Raw genomic sequence first — 15,631 nt, 5'->3', positions numbered from 1 at the left:
GTGAATGTGTGACATATATGACACAACGCTGTGTGTCAGAGATTCTGGGATTACACATGACTAGCACCATTCTGAACACATGATGTGTGTTGTCAGCACAGAGTATTTCAGTTCTGGACAGCTCCGGTTTGTCCATGTGCATGAGCCTTTGATGGGCTGCGGAACACGGAACAGTGTTGCCCAACATCTAGGCCCAGATGCATCATCGTTTGGAAAGTGATAAATTGGAGAGTGAAAAAGTGCCAGCCAATCAGCTCCTAACTGCCATGTCACAGACTGTATTTGAAAAATGGCAGTTAGGAGCTGATTGGCTGGCACTTTTTCACTCTCCAATTTATCACTTTCTAAGCGATGATGCATCTAGCCCCTAGACTCTAAGAACAGTGTAGAATACTGTTACTTCTGTCTAGCTGTTGCCAAATGGTAGTTTTCCTCCCAGATTTACCCCACATTCATAAACAGCCACCACACTGTAGATTTGGGGATCAGAATAATGTGTTATATAGAATATCAATTTATAATAATTAATAATAACATTTAAACATGGAGTTCCTTGACGAAATTCACAAACATGGTTTGTAGTATCATGGCTATCTTCCCCCCGCCCCCCCCCCCCCCCGAACTCACTGTTCCGGATGTGCTGTTGCTAAGGGGAAGGAACGAGTGGAGGCTGTGCCTCCGTGATCCCTCTTCTGTCCTCCAAGTCTGGTGCGCTGCTGAATTGCTGCTAGGAGCTGTCAGCTGGGAGCATTTCTGTTCCTAGCGGCGCCCTCTGGTGGATGGTATTGTACGCACCATTGTAGTCAGCGTAATTATTGGGCCCACCTTGTCTGTAGGACAATAGTAGTTTCATACATGAGGTTAAGGCAGGCATGTCCAAACTGCGGCCCTCCAGCTGTTGTGAAACTACATATCCCAGCATGCCCTGACACAGTTTTGCTGTCAGAGAATGCTAAAGCTCTGTCAGGGCATGCTGGGATGTGTAGTTTCTCAACAGCTGGAGGGCCGCAGTTTGGACATGCCTGGGTTAAGGTCTTCATATTGCATATTGAGCTGTCATATAGCAATGGGTGATGTTATCCAGTCATACAGCAGTGCTTTTCTTGGGGGTTAAGGGTATTTTGGAGAATGGAAGGAGAATAAATGTCAGTTTTGAATGAGGGTGGTGACCAGGTAGAATAGCCTGGGGTGGGTATGAGGATGGGTCTGGAGCTGATCAGCCTGCCTGAAGAGATGAGATTTCAGGGACCGCTTGAAGGTTTGGAGGCTATAAGAAAGTTTTTTTTGTGCATGGGAGCCCAAGAAAGTCCAGCAACCAGGAATGGTCACATGGTACTGAGTGTGGATGAGAGAGGCAGATCTTTGGCAAAGTGGAGAGGTCAAGCCAAAGACACAGGACAAGATGTTGGTGCAGTTTTGATCACTGCTTTGTATGTTAGTAGAAGAAATTTGTTTTGGATTCAGTAACAGTTTGGGAACAGACAGACCGTGGCAGCAGAATAATATTTTGGGGGATAACTGAATAGATTGTAGGGGTATCAGTCAAGTTAGTAAGACAAGTAATAAGGGAGTTGCAGTAGTCTGTGCGGGAGATTAGGAGTACAATAATTAAAGTGTTTGCATTAGACATGAGCATATTATGGAAATGTTTGTTAGTTGTATGTATGAGGACTTGGGTACAAACTGGATTTGGGAAAAGGGGTTCTGATTACAGCGAGCTTGAGTCGGGTTTATTTTCCTTTTGTCAAAGAGACAGAGAGGTCAAGTGGCAGCTTCTTTTGATTGATGTGAGTGTTATTAGCTCAATTATGAAGAGATAGAGGTTGGCTGACTAGAGGACATCCAAGATGAAATGGCAGAAAGATGTTTAGTAATGTGGACTAACACAGATGGCGAGAGATCTGGGACGCCCCTGCAGGATGGTACAAGAGAATTAAAAAATGCAAAGGGCCCTTTAGACCTAGCAGTGATGAAATCATTGACCAGAGTAGTCATTGCAGTCTCTGCGAGTGGTGGGGCATGGAAGCTAAACGAAGAAATGGCGCAGGTTGTCATGTGAGGAGAGGTGAGTATACGGGGGTCTTGGATTGGCCACAGGGACCGGGCATCTGTTCCCTATAATCACAGAAGCTGCTGTCACCATAGAAGTTATGTAGCTCACCAAAGCAGGAGCAGCATCGAGACCATTAACCATTTGGGTTGATATTCCTGTAGATCTTCCAAAGAACCCCGTGCTTGGTGTGATGCCCCCCGGTGCTGCTCTGTGATGTACACATTTGTAGCTGGTTTCTAGCAATGCCATCTCTAATCACTGCCCAGATGTGAAAGAGGTGGGTATCATACCCATGAGATGAGCAGTCATGTTCTGCTGGATCACCTGGTGGTGGTAGCAGACCAGCAGGATTTAGTACAGAACATCTGAGAATAGAAACACGCCATGGAGAGTGATGTAAGAACCTTGTTTAGTCTGTGTCTGAGAGAAAGAGACACACTGGGGCTGTGAGAAAGAGACACGCTGGGGCTGTGAGAAAGAGACACGCTGGGGCTGTGAGAAAGAGACACGCTGGGGCTGTGAGAAAGAGACACGCTGGGGCTGTGAGAAAGAGACACGCTGGGGCTGCGAGAAAGAGACACGCTGGGGCTGCGAGAAAGAGACACGCTGGGGCTGCGAGAAAGAGACACGCTGGGGCTGCGAGAAAGAGACACGCTGGGGCTGTGAGAAAGAGACACGCTGGGGCTGCGAGAAAGAGACACGCTGGGGCTGCGAGAAAGAGACACGCTGGGGCTGCGAGAAAGAGACACGCACACGCTGGGGCTGTGAGAAAGAGACACGCTGGGGCTGTGAGAAAGAGACACGCTGGGGCTGTGAGAAAGAGACACGCTGGGGCTGCGAGAAAGAGACACGCTGGGGCTGCGAGAAAGAGACACGCTGGGGCTGCGAGAAAGAGACACGCTGGGGCTGCGAGAAAGAGACACGCTGGGGCTGCGAGAAAGAGACACGCTGGGGCTGCGAGAAAGAGACACGCTGGGGCTGCGAGAAAGAGACACGCTGGGGCTGCGAGAAAGAGACACGCTGGGGCTGCGAGAAAGAGACACGCTGGGGCTGCGAGAAAGAGACACGCTGGGGCTGCGAGAAAGAGACACGCTGGGGCTGCGAGAAAGAGACACGCTGGGGCTGCGAGAAAGAGACACGCTGGGGCTGTGAGAAAGAGACACGCTGGGGCTGTGAGAATGAGGGAGAATGAGACACGCTGACGCTGGGAGAATGAGACACGCTGACGCTGGGAGAATGAGACACGCTGACGCTGGGAGAATGAGACACGCTGACGCTGGGAGAATGAGACACGCTGACGCTGGGAGAATGAGACACGCTGACGCTGGGAGAATGAGACACGCTGACGCTGGGAGAATGAGACACTGGGGCTGCAAGAATGAGAGACACACTGGGGCTGCGAGAATGAGAGACACACTGGGGTTGCGAGAATGAGACACTGGTCGCACCATTGAAACTTGCACCAGTCTGTGGCAAGTGCAGTTTCTCAGTCTGTGTGTGGCCTCATATGTGACTATACTGTGTCTGTGTATGCAAACACTACAGCAACACTCCCCTAACATGCCCATAAGATGGGCTATCTCTGTGCGCTTGTTTAGCCACCTCCCAGTCACTGCCCAGGAACGCAATCTCTGTTTCTCTGACGTCCTAGTGGATGCTGGGAACTCCGTAAAGACCATGGGGAATAGCGGCTCCGCAGGAGACTGGGCACAAAAGTAAAGCTTTAGGACTACCTGGTGTGCACTGGCTCCTCCCCCTATGACCCTCCTCCAAGCCTCAGTTAGATTTTTGTGCCCGGCCGAGAAGGGTGCACACTAGGGGCTCTCCTGAGCTTCTTAGTGAAAGTTTAGTTTTAGGTTTTTTATTTTCAGTGAGACCTGCTGGCAACAGGCTCACTGCATCGAGGGACTAAGGGGAGAAGAAGCGAACTCACCTGCGTGCAGAGTGGATTGGGCTTCTTAGGCTACTGGACACCATTAGCTCCAGAGGGACCGAACACAGGCCCAGCCTCGGAGCTCGGTCCCAGAGCCGCGCCGCCGGCCCCCTTACAGAGCCAGAAGCAAGAAGAGGTCCGGAAAAATCGGCGGCAGAAGACATCCTGTCTTCACCAAGGTAGCGCACAGCACTGCAGCTGTGCGCCATTGCTCCTCAGCACACTTCACACTTCGGTCACTGAGGGTGCAGGGCGCTAGGGGGGGGCGCCCTGAGCAGCAATAAAAACACCTTGGCTGGCGAAAATACATCACATATAGCCCCCAGGGCTATATGGATGAATTTTAACCCCTGCCAGATTCCACAGAAAAACGGGAGAAAAGGCAGCCGAGAAGGGGGCGGAGCCTATCTCCTCAGCACACTGGCGCCATTTTCTCTCACAGCTCCGTTGGAGGGAAGCTCCCTGGCTCTCCCCTGCAGTTACTACACTACAGAAAAGGGTTAAAAAAGAGAGGGGGGCACTAATTAGGCGCAGTATAACAATACAGCAGCTATAAGGGGAAAAACACTTATATAAGGTTATCCCTGTATATATATATAGCGCTCTGGTGTGTGCTGGCATACTCTCCCTCTGTCTCCCCAAAGGCCTAGTGGGGTCCTATCCTCTATCAGAGCATTCCCTGTTTGTGTGCTGTGTGTCGGTACGTTGTGTCGACATGTATGAGGAGGAAAATGAGGTGGAGGCGGAGCAATTGCCTGTAACGGAGATGTCACCCCCTAGGGAGTCGACACTTGAGTGGATGAGCTTATGGAAGGAATTATGTGACAGTGTCAGCTCTTTACAAAAGATTGATGACATGAGACAGCCGGCGACTCAGTCTGTGCCTGTCCAGGTGTCTCAAAAGCCATCTGGGGCTCTAAAACGCCCGTTACCGCAGATGGCAGATACAGACGCCGACACGGATACTGACTCCAGTGTCGATGATTAAGAGACGAATGTGACTTCCAGTAGGGCCACACGTTACATGATTGAGGCTATGGAAAATGTTTTTACACATTTCTGATAATACCAGTACCACTAAAAAGGGTATTCTGTTGGGTGAGAAAAAACTGCCTGTAGTTTTTCCTGCATCTGAGGAATTAAATGAAGTGTGTGATGATGCGTGGGTTTCCCCCGATAAAAAACTGATAATTCCTAAAAAGTTATTGGCATCATACCCCTTCCCGCCAGAGGATAGGGCACGTTGGGAAACACCCCTTAGGGTGAATAAAGCGCTCACACGCTTGTCTAAACAGGTGGCACTACCGTCCCCGGATACGGCCGCCCTTAAGAAACCTACTGACAGAAAGCAGTAAAATATCCTAAAATGTATATACACTCACACGGGTGTGATACTCCGACCAGCAATCGCCTCAGCCTGGATGTGCAGTGCTGGGGTGGCTTGGTCGGATTCCCTGACTGACAATATTGATACCCTAGATAGGGACAGTATATTACTGACTATAGAGCATTTAAAAGATGCATTTCTATATATGCGTGATGCACAGAGGGATATTTGCCGACTGGCATCAAGAGTAAGTGCGCTGTCCATTTCTGCCAGAAGAAGGTTATGGACAAGACAGTGGTCAGGTGATGCTGATTCCAAAAGGCATATGGAAGTATCGCCTTATAAAAGGGAGGAGTTATTTGGGGTAGGGCTAACAGACCTGGTGGCCACGGCAACGGCTGGAAAATCCACATTTTTACCCCAGGTAGCTTCTCAACCTAAGAAGACGCCGTATTATCAGGCGCAGTCCTTTCGGCCCCATAAAGCGGGCAAAAGGCGCCTCATTTCTGCCCCGTGGCAGAGGGAGAGGAAAAAGGCTGCAGCAAACAGCCAATTCCCAAAAAAGCCCTCTCCCGCCTCCGCAAAGTCCTCAGCATGACGCTGGGGCTTTACAAGCGGTCTCAGGCACGGTGGGGGCCCGTCTCAAGAAATTCGATACGTCTTCCCCTCGCCGTTTCATAAAGTCTGCTTTACCGACGTCTCCCTCAGACAGGGAGACAGTATTGCAAGCCATTCACAGGGAGACAGTATTGCAAGCCATTCACAGGCTGTATTCCCAGCAGGTGATAATCAAGTTACCCCTCCTGCAACAGGGAAAGGGGTACTATTCCACACTATTTGTGGTACCGAAGCCGGACGGCTCGGTGAGACCAATTTTAAATCTAAAATCCTTGAACACTTACATACAAAGGTTCAAATTCAAGATGGAGTCACTCAGAGCAATGATTGCAAACCTGGACTATATGGTCTCTCTTTGGACATCAAAGATGCTTACCTACATGTCCCAATTTACCCTTCTCCAAGGGTACCTCAGGTTTGTGGTACAGAACTGTCACTATCAGTTTCAAACGCTGCCGTTTGGATTGTCCACGGCACCACGGGTCTTTACCAAGGTAATGGCCGAAATGATGATACTCCTTCGAAAGAAGGGAGTTTTTAGTTATCCCTTACTTGGACGATCTCCTGATAAGGGCAAGATCCAGGGAACAGTTGGAAGTCGGGGTAGCACTATCTCAGATAGTGCTGCGGTAGCACGGTTGGATTCTCAATACTCCAAAATCGCAGCTGATCCCGACGACACGCCTTCTATTCCTAGGGATGATCCTGGACACAGTCCAGAAAAAGGTGTTTTCTCCCGGAGGAGAAAGCCAGGGAGTTATCCGAACTAGTCAGAAACCTCCTAAAACCAGGCCAAGTGTCAGTGCTTCAGTGCACAAGGGTCCTGGGAAAAATGGTGGCTTCCTACGAAGCAATTCCATTCGGCAAATTCCACGCAAGAACTTTCCAGTGGGACCTGCGGGACAAATGGTCCGGATCGCATCTTCAGATGCATCAGCGGATAACCCTGTCACCAAAGACAAGGGTGTCTCTCCTGTGGTGGTTGCAGAGTGCTCATCTTCTAGAGGGCCGCAGATTCGGCATTCAGGACTGGGTCCTGGTGACCACAGATGCCAGCCTGCGAGGCTGGAGAGCAGTCACACAGGGAAGAAATTTCCAGGGCTTGTGGTCAAGACTGGAGACATCACTTCACATAAATATTTTGGAGCTAAGGGCCATTTGCAATGCCCTAAGCCAAGCAAGACCTCTGCTTCAAGGTCAGCCGGTGCTGATCCAGTCGGACAACATCACGGCAGTCGCCCACGTAAACAGACAGGGCGGCACAAGAAGCAGGAGGGCAATGGCAGAAGCTGCAAGGATTTTTCGCTGGGCGGAAAATCATGTGATAGCACTGTCAGCAGTGTTCATTCCGGGAGTGGACAACTGGGAAGCAGACTTCCTCAGCAGGCACGACCTCCACCCGGGAGAGTGGGGACTTCACCCAGAAGTCTTCCACATGATTGTAAACCATTGGGAAAAACCAAAGGTGGACATGATGGCGTCCCGCCTAGACAAAAAATTGGACAGGTATTGCGCCAGGTCAAGGGACCCTCAGGCAATAGCTGTGGACGCTCTGGTAACACCGTGGGTGCACCAGTCAGTGTATGTGTTCCCTCCTCTTCCTCTCATACCAAAAGTACTGAGAATTATAAGACGGAGGGGAGTAAGAACTATACTCGTGGCTCCGGATTGGCCAAGAAGGACTTGGTACCCGGAACTTCAAGAGATACTCACGGAGGACCCGTGGCCTCTACCTATAAGAAGGGACCTGCTCCAGCAAGGACCCTGTCTATTCCAAGACTTACCGCGGCTGCGTTTGACGGCAGGGCGGTTGAACGCCGGATCCTGAAGGAAAAAGGCATTCCGGATGAAGTCATCCCTACCCTGATCAAGCCAGGAAGGATGTAACCGCAAAGCATTATCACCGCATTTGGCGAAAATATGTTGCGGGGTGCGAGGCCAGTAAGGCCCCGATGGAGGAATTTTCAACTAGGTCGATTCCTGCATTTTCTGTAAACAGGAGTGTCTATGGGCCTAAAATTGGGGTCCATTAAGGTTCAAATTTCGGCCCTGTCAATTTTCTTCCAGAAAGAACTAGCTTCAGTTCCTGAAGTTCAGACGTTTGTAAAAGGGGTACTGCATATACAGCCTCCTTTTGTGCCTCCAGTGGCACCTTGGGATCTCAATGTAGTTTTGGGGTTCCTAAAGTCACATTGGTTTGAACCACTTGAATCTGTGGAGTTAAAATATCTCACATGGTAAGTGGTCATGTTGTTGGCTCTGGCCTCGGCCAGGCGCGTGTCAGAATTGGCGGGCTTTATCCTGTAAAAGCCCTTATCTGATCTTCCATTCAGACAGGGCGGAATTGAGGACTCGTCCTCATTTTCTCCCTAAGGTGGTTTCAGTGTTTCATCTGAACCAGCCTATTGTGGTACCTGCGGCTACTAGTGACTTGGAGGACTCCATGTTGTTGGACGTAGGCAGGGCCTTGAAAATATATGTTTCCAGGACGGCTGGAGTCAGAAAATCTGACTCGCTGTTTATCCTGTATGCACCCAACAAGCTGGGTGCTCCTGCTTCTAAGCAGACTATTGCTCGTTGGATTTGTAGTACAATTCAGCTTGCACATTCTGTGGCAGGCCTGCCACAGCCAAAATCTGTAAAAGCCCATTCCACAAGGAAGGTGGGCTCATCTTGGGCGGCTGCCCGAGGGGTCTCGGCGTTATAACTTTGCCGAGCAGCTACTTGGTCAGGGGCAAACACGTTTGCTAAATTCTACAAATTTGATACCCTGGCTGAGGAGGACCTGGAGTTCTCTCATTCGGTGCTGCAGAGTCATCCGCACTCTCCCGCCCGTTTGGGAGCTTTGGTATAATCCCCATGGTCCTTACGGAGTTCCCAGCATCCACTAGGACGTCAGAGAAAATAAGAATTTACTTACCGATAATTCTATTTCTCGTAGTCCGTAGTGGATGCTGGGCGCCCATCCCAAGTGCGGATTGTCTGCAATACTTGTACATAGTTATTGTTACAAAAATCGGGTTATTATTGTTGTGAGCCATCTTTTCAGAGGCTCCTCTGTTATCATGCTGTTAACTGGGTTTAGATCACAAGTTGTACGGTGTGATTGGTGTGGCTGGTATGAGTCTTACCCAGGATTCAAAATCCTTCCTTATTGTGTACGCTCGTCCGGGCACAGTATCCTAACTGAGGCTTGGAGGAGGGTCATAGGGGGAGGAGCCAGTACACACCAGGTAGTCCTAAAGCTTTACTTTTGTGCCCAGTCTCGGAGCCGCTATTCCCCATGGTCCTTATGGAGTTCCCAGCATCCACTACGGACTACGAGAAATAGAATTATCGGTAAGTAAATTCTTATTTACTGTGTGTCACAATCGCTACTGCGCCTTTGTGCGCACACATGCCCCACAGGAGTTTTCAGGGTCTTTTGCACATGCACAGTAGCACAAACATCGCTCAGCTCCGCCAACACCGGCGTTGTGTGCGGTTCAGAATCAGGCCCGGTGTGGGCACAGTAACAGTAATTGGGAGACGCTGAGCAAAAATGCAGCTGCTTCATGCATAGGGCGAGTTACCAGGTCAGGCGATGTAATAACCTGTATCCTAATGCAGATCCATGTTTTTTCTGAATGGAAAGTGCTGGAATTAGAAGTAATCAGACAATCCTATTCTCTGGAAAGGTGTCTCCTGTATACCCGCATTTACAGACGTGCTAGTCCCTCAGCTACTTAGCAGTCAGTCCTGTCATTGTGGTATAGGTATGTTAAAGATGGGTAGGATTATGGAACTTGAAGGGGTCCCCTGGTCAGCACATTGTGATAAGATTGTCTGTTTGGCGGTTCCTGGCACCCTTGTCTATAAAAGGGTGACACCTGTCAGGTGTCTATGAGAAGAGGGGAGGAGTTGGTGGTTCCACAGAGCGCATTCAGTACAATGTGTACATGAAATTCCTAGGTCACTCGTTATGAAAGTCTGAATTGACCACAATACAGTGCATTAGATCCACGTCAGGTTGGAGGCATTGAAGCAAGTTGAATCAGTTGAGGCACCAATGAGGCATCTCAGTTTATGAGCCTAAAATGCATTTGGGTATACAGTGAAGAGACCAGTTGCTTGTTCAGCCTGAAATACGCCCCTATAATGTCTGGCAATACTATCCCAGGGAACTCATATTGCCATTTAGCCAAACAGGTGACGTAACGCACCGTCTGCTGGGCAACATCTATCAGAGGGGGGACAGTCAGGATGGCACCATCCTTACATAGCTGTAGAAACCCCAAATGTGGATATTTTACCTGTAGTTATGAGAAGCAACCACCATCCAAATATTGTTGTGTATATACAGGTTGAGTATCCCATATCCATATATTCCGAAATACGGAATATTCCGAAATACGGACTTTTTTGAGTGAGAGTGAGATAGTGAAACCTTTGTTTTTTGATGTCTCAATGTACACAAACTTTGTTTAATACACAAAGTTATTAAAAATATTGTATTAAATGACCTTCAGGCTGTGTGTATAAGGTGTATATGAAACATAAATGAATTGTGTGAATGTACACACACTTTGTTTAATGCACAAAGTTATAAAAAATATTGGCTAAAATGACCTTCAGGCTGTGTGTATAAGGTGTATATGTAACATAAATGCATTCTGTGCTTAGATTTAGGTCCCATCATCATGATATCTCATTATGGTATGTAATTATTCCAAAATACGGAAAAATCCCATATCCAAAGTACCTCTGGTCCCAAGCATTTTGGATAAGGGAGACTCAACCTGTATAGCATTAACCCTAGAAGTGTCAGGAGTGCGGCCTGAGAGGCGTTCCCATCTCTGTTACCTGAGTTAGGTACTAGGGAGTGTGCGGTACCAAGATTATAAGTTATAACATCTAATGATATGCCATGTGGGACGTGTTGGATATGATGGGTTCTCTATAAGAGAAGATGGAAGTGCCAATGGATGCATATGAAGTAAACTAGTCATGTGGACGTCTGGGCTGTTCCATGGCCAGGGTAATGAAGTTGTGCAATCCTCCTACCCAGTCCGTCATATACCTGTAATTGGCAGCTAGGACATAATCCTCAGGTGCTTATACAGCATGTATGCAGGCTTGGACTGGCCCACGGGAGTACAAGTGTAACCATCGGTGGGCCCTACTGCCTGGGGACCCCACCTCCTGCTCTAAGGATTAGGTTCCAGGCTGTGCACTTGAATTATACATTATACATATGTTACCTTATACTGGACTATGGTGTATTTACTACAGTGCATTGCTGTTATTAATCTGGTACATTATCATGAATGCAGCATCTGAATTTGCTGTATATATTTATGAAGGGGCCCAGACATTGCACTCTCTGATGGTTAGTCAAACCAATGAGGTGGCAGGCCACACCCCCTCTGCAGACTGGCCAGACCCCTAACACAGGCCCCTACTACTGCATTCCCCCGGTGGGCCCTACATGCCCAGTCCGACACTGTATGTATGTATAACCTCAGGCCCAATCTGTAAGGATACTGTATGTGAGCAGGAAACTGGCAAAGGCTTTGCCTGCATCCCAGCTGACCCCTATTCAAACCCCCCCCCTCCCCCCCCTACCCTGCAGGTGTGACATTGTCATAGCTGCTACCAACAGCTTAACTCTGGGGCTAATTCAGGTGTGGACGCAAAGCGGCGATTGTACGCATAGCGATCAATGTTTTCCCACTGCGCATGCTAATGAGCCGCAGTGTGCATGCGCAGCGATTGGTTCCCAAGTGCGGTCACAGTGAGATTTTAGTTGCAAAGTGAATGACAGGAAGTCAGCGTTTGGGGGTGGGAACGGGGAGTGGTCATGCGAACGCCGGAGTGTCATGGCTGTTTGGACGCTGTTTTCTGGGGGTGCATACTTTAGCAGCTGCGATCTCAATTGCTACTGGAGAGGCCTGTGCATACCGGGAGTGCAGCTCAGCCAGCGCGTCTACAGAGGCACACAGGCTCTGAGTGGTGGACAGATGTACGAGGATGTAAGCGATGTTTCTGCAGTCATGCAGCACCGTACGCAAGTGATGTGATCTCAGAGGGCGTTCTTTTGCACGGGTTAGCTTCTGCCCATATTAGCATATAATCGCAATTGCATTCGACAAATCATTATAACAGGAGTAGGAAGAACAACCGCACCTGAACGGCCCCCAGTGTGCACTGGGGGATGTCCCTGGACAAAGCCTATTTGGGAAGGGTATAATAGCAACGGTAACATATTTTGGAAATGCTTGGCCATGATTCTGGAGAACAGTTTCAGATCCTGGTCCAGTATGGAGAATGGGTGATACGATTGCTTCAAAGAATGACGTTTGCCAGGCTTTAGTAGCGCAGTTATCCTGGACAAGTTAATATCAGGTGGGGGATTATTGCCGTCCATCACTGAATTAAAAAGGGAGGTTAAATGTGGAATGAGTTGGGGAGCTCGCAGCGCCGAAGCCACCAGGGCAGGTGATTTACCCTTAGGCAGGGATTTGATTAGAGCCTGAAGTTCTGATTCTATAAGCTGGCTACAGCGGCCCTATGGAGGTTGTACTTGCTTTTTATCTTTCCAGGATATATACACATCTCCTAGTTCTGGTGTACCACAGGGGCTGCTTTTACTATTACCGGCACCCACCTTTATAAACTCTCAGCTCTAACACAGTTTTATTAATGCATTTAGTTTTGACTTTGTTTCTAGACACTCCTATGAAAAGTACAAACAGGGTATGGCCCCAGGTTTGTGCCCGTGTTCTGTACACAGCAGCCCGGAACGTGGGTCCAGGGAAAGCACAAAGAGAGTCTGTCCCAGTAATGGGGTGTATCTCTGCTCTCTACCACATCGCACTCTCTTATATAAAGTAGAGATGAACGGTTTGGGTTTGTTGAAAACCGAACACACCTGAACTTTGAGGATCCGATTAAAATACCGAATCTGGGGTTTTGGATTGCACGGAAGTCACTCATGATTTCAGATGCCATTTCACACAGGAGAGTGTATGGTGAAATGAGTGTTATTGATGTTAATAATACTATAGGAGCATAAACAGGTCCAGGTTACATGATTTTACGTACTGTTTTTATCAATTTTTATTGACTAAAGAAACCAAGATCCAAACCAAACCCAAAACCGAACTCAAAACACTTGAAGGTGATTTTGCAAAACCAAAACCCGACAATGATTTACAGATGTGTCCTCTTACACCTATGCTCCAAGCGCTATAAGTCGTGTTACACATAACACGAGTGCCGTGTGACTCGATAGCGCCAAACGTCTTTTTTTGCAATTTTTTTTCAGCGAAAGTACGTTTTGGGTGCAATATAATGCAACAGGATGCATAAGCAGCTTCTGCTGATTAAAATGATATGCAGCATGCTTATATTCTGTGTGTGAATGTGACTGTATTTGCATACAAAATACTATGCTACAGTGTTTTCCTGAAAGTGGCATATTGGATGCAGATACAGCTGCAATTACACACAGAATATAGGCATGCTGCATCCTATTGCTTTACATTGCATCTAAGGTGCATTTTCGCTGAAAAAATTGCAAAAAAGGGCGCTCTGCGCTACCAAGTCTCGCCACGTCATGGTGCGACTTGAAGGACTGTTTAGCGTGACTACAGTTAGGATGTAGGAGATAACATCTGTAGAACCAAAACATGACAATAATTTAGAGCTAAAACACGATGATGATTTAGAACCAAAACACAACGATGATTTAGAACCAAAACACGGGATGTGCACACATCTCTAATATAAGGTATTCATGTCTCTGGCTGTGTGTGGGTGATAGCATTGGAAGAATGTTAGAGGCTTTTTAGAGTATAATGAGCACTTCTCTAAAATACGTTATTTCTCTCAGTCCCAGAAATGGATCCTACAGGACCTCCGGACCCCGATGGAATTGGCGATCTGTGCAACCAGATCAATAACTCGTTCACCAACCATCCATCGGAAGACCCCTTTGTCAATGGGAATGGGACTAGGACACCTCCTCATGTGGCTGCCCTTCCCCCACCTCGACAGACCGCACAAAGTGAGTACTTAGGAGTATGGATAAAATGCTCCTTCCATCGTCCATTATACCAAATAAAGACTTGCATGTTTGATGATTGTGTCTGTTTAACTTTAACGCTGTCTCCCAGACTGCGCATATTGGGAACTTGGACTGTAATGGGGGGTCCACACCTAGAGATGTGTACCCGAGTGATCTATCAGTGATACACACGAGAGATCCGTGCTTAACTTCTAAGCAATCTAGTCAGATTGGTTAGATTTTAAGCACGGATCTCTCCGTGTGTACCCCCCTTAAGGCATTATGGGATTCAATCAGTGGATTATAAGAACGCTATTAACATAATTGGGCCTGACGTATTTGCAGATATGGGTGGATCTCGTAGATTTCAGCATCATGCGTGAAAGAGATCAGACATACACTGACTGACAGTGGTCGCTCCTGCGAACGGATTGATCTGTTTGTTGACAGACCACGCTTTCTGTGAAAAGGACGTGTCTGGGAGGTTACTGGATGGTAACCTTATGTTCACAAGGAACAGCCCCATTTGTTGGGAGTGTTGTGGGTGTGTAATGTGCATCTTGTTCCCGGAACTTGGGCAATGTAATGGCGTTTGTCTGTTTCCAGGCTTCAGCGTATCGGATCTGAGGTGTCGCAGTATTTAGACTAGAAAACGTCCAATATTTTCGGCCCAACCGCAATCTGTCTCTTAATATAGGAGGACCACAGTGTCAGAGAGTCACCCATTGTACCCCAAAAGTCCCCTGATTAAAGCAACACACAGCCTAAATAAATAGATGGCGGTAACTGCTGGGACTAATCTCCAGGATGTTTTGCAGTCCAGAGCTTGGTAAATCTGACAGCTTTGCGTCTTCCATAGAAATTAAGGGGCTATGGCTGCTGTCAAAAATGGAGGGACTGCGGCAGATATCTCCTGCAGTCCGCTAATAATAAATCCTGTGGAACCTTAATATTTGAAGTCCCCCCCCCCCCCCCCTTTATTTCCTCACGTATTATTCTGGCCATAACTTTATACGGAACTGTTTTCTAGTTTACATTACAAAGCTTATCTTCAGATTGGTTTGACCAATGATAATAGATGCCAAAACTGTTCGGCTCCTATGGCTGACTTATTTCACTACCCCCAGCAGTGTGCCGCTATTAAGAAAGTTTGGGTTAATGTTTGGAAATTTACCATTCATCATCTAGTAAGTTCCTTCCCCCTTGCTCCAGAGAGGGCCATATTTAGTTTAATGCCTGAGGGTTTACATATTCAGAAAGGCCCCCCAAAAATTATCATTAGCTGTATCATCGGCAGCCTGCAAGAGTGGTTTACATATGTTGATGCATGCCCAGGGACAGATTGGGATGGAAAACCAGCCCAGGAAATTTCTTGAAGTAGCCCTAATGGAGGCAGGGTCTGCTGAGGGGATGGGGTTTGTCAAGGGAGGTGGGATATTCCCTCCTCATACAGCCTTCATTCTGAGTTGGAGCCTTCCTTGCATTTTTTTGCTGCAGTTGCATCTGTGACTTTTTACTAATGCCGCTACAATGCCCTTCCCTGGTATGCGTGTCTGTGTGTGAATGTGCGAGGGCTGAGACGCCCACTTCCCCACACATTGTCCCACCACTGGGAAAAAAAATAGAACAAACACATTCCCCCCCTAGAGGAAA

General features: G+C 48.0%; 1 protein-coding gene across 3 annotated transcripts in view; it reads left to right on the top strand.

Annotated features, from left to right (window-relative positions):
• Window positions 1-15,631, top strand: part of NUMBL (NUMB like endocytic adaptor protein) — a 182,495-nt gene that overhangs the window by 154,762 nt on the left and 12,102 nt on the right. For all 3 annotated transcript variants that reach the window (XM_063937701.1, XM_063937700.1, XM_063937702.1), the window contains one exon: window positions 13,805-13,978. In XM_063937701.1, the coding sequence (XP_063793771.1) occupies window positions 13,805-13,978 (174 nt within the window). The remainder of the gene's footprint in view (window positions 1-13,804; window positions 13,979-15,631) is intronic.

The sequence above is a fragment of the Pseudophryne corroboree genome, chromosome 8 (assembly GCF_028390025.1).
Source record: "Pseudophryne corroboree isolate aPseCor3 chromosome 8, aPseCor3.hap2, whole genome shotgun sequence".
In the NCBI taxonomy this organism is placed as follows: domain Eukaryota; kingdom Metazoa; phylum Chordata; class Amphibia; order Anura; family Myobatrachidae; genus Pseudophryne; species Pseudophryne corroboree.
This window is presented reverse-complemented; position numbering and strand designations above follow the sequence as displayed.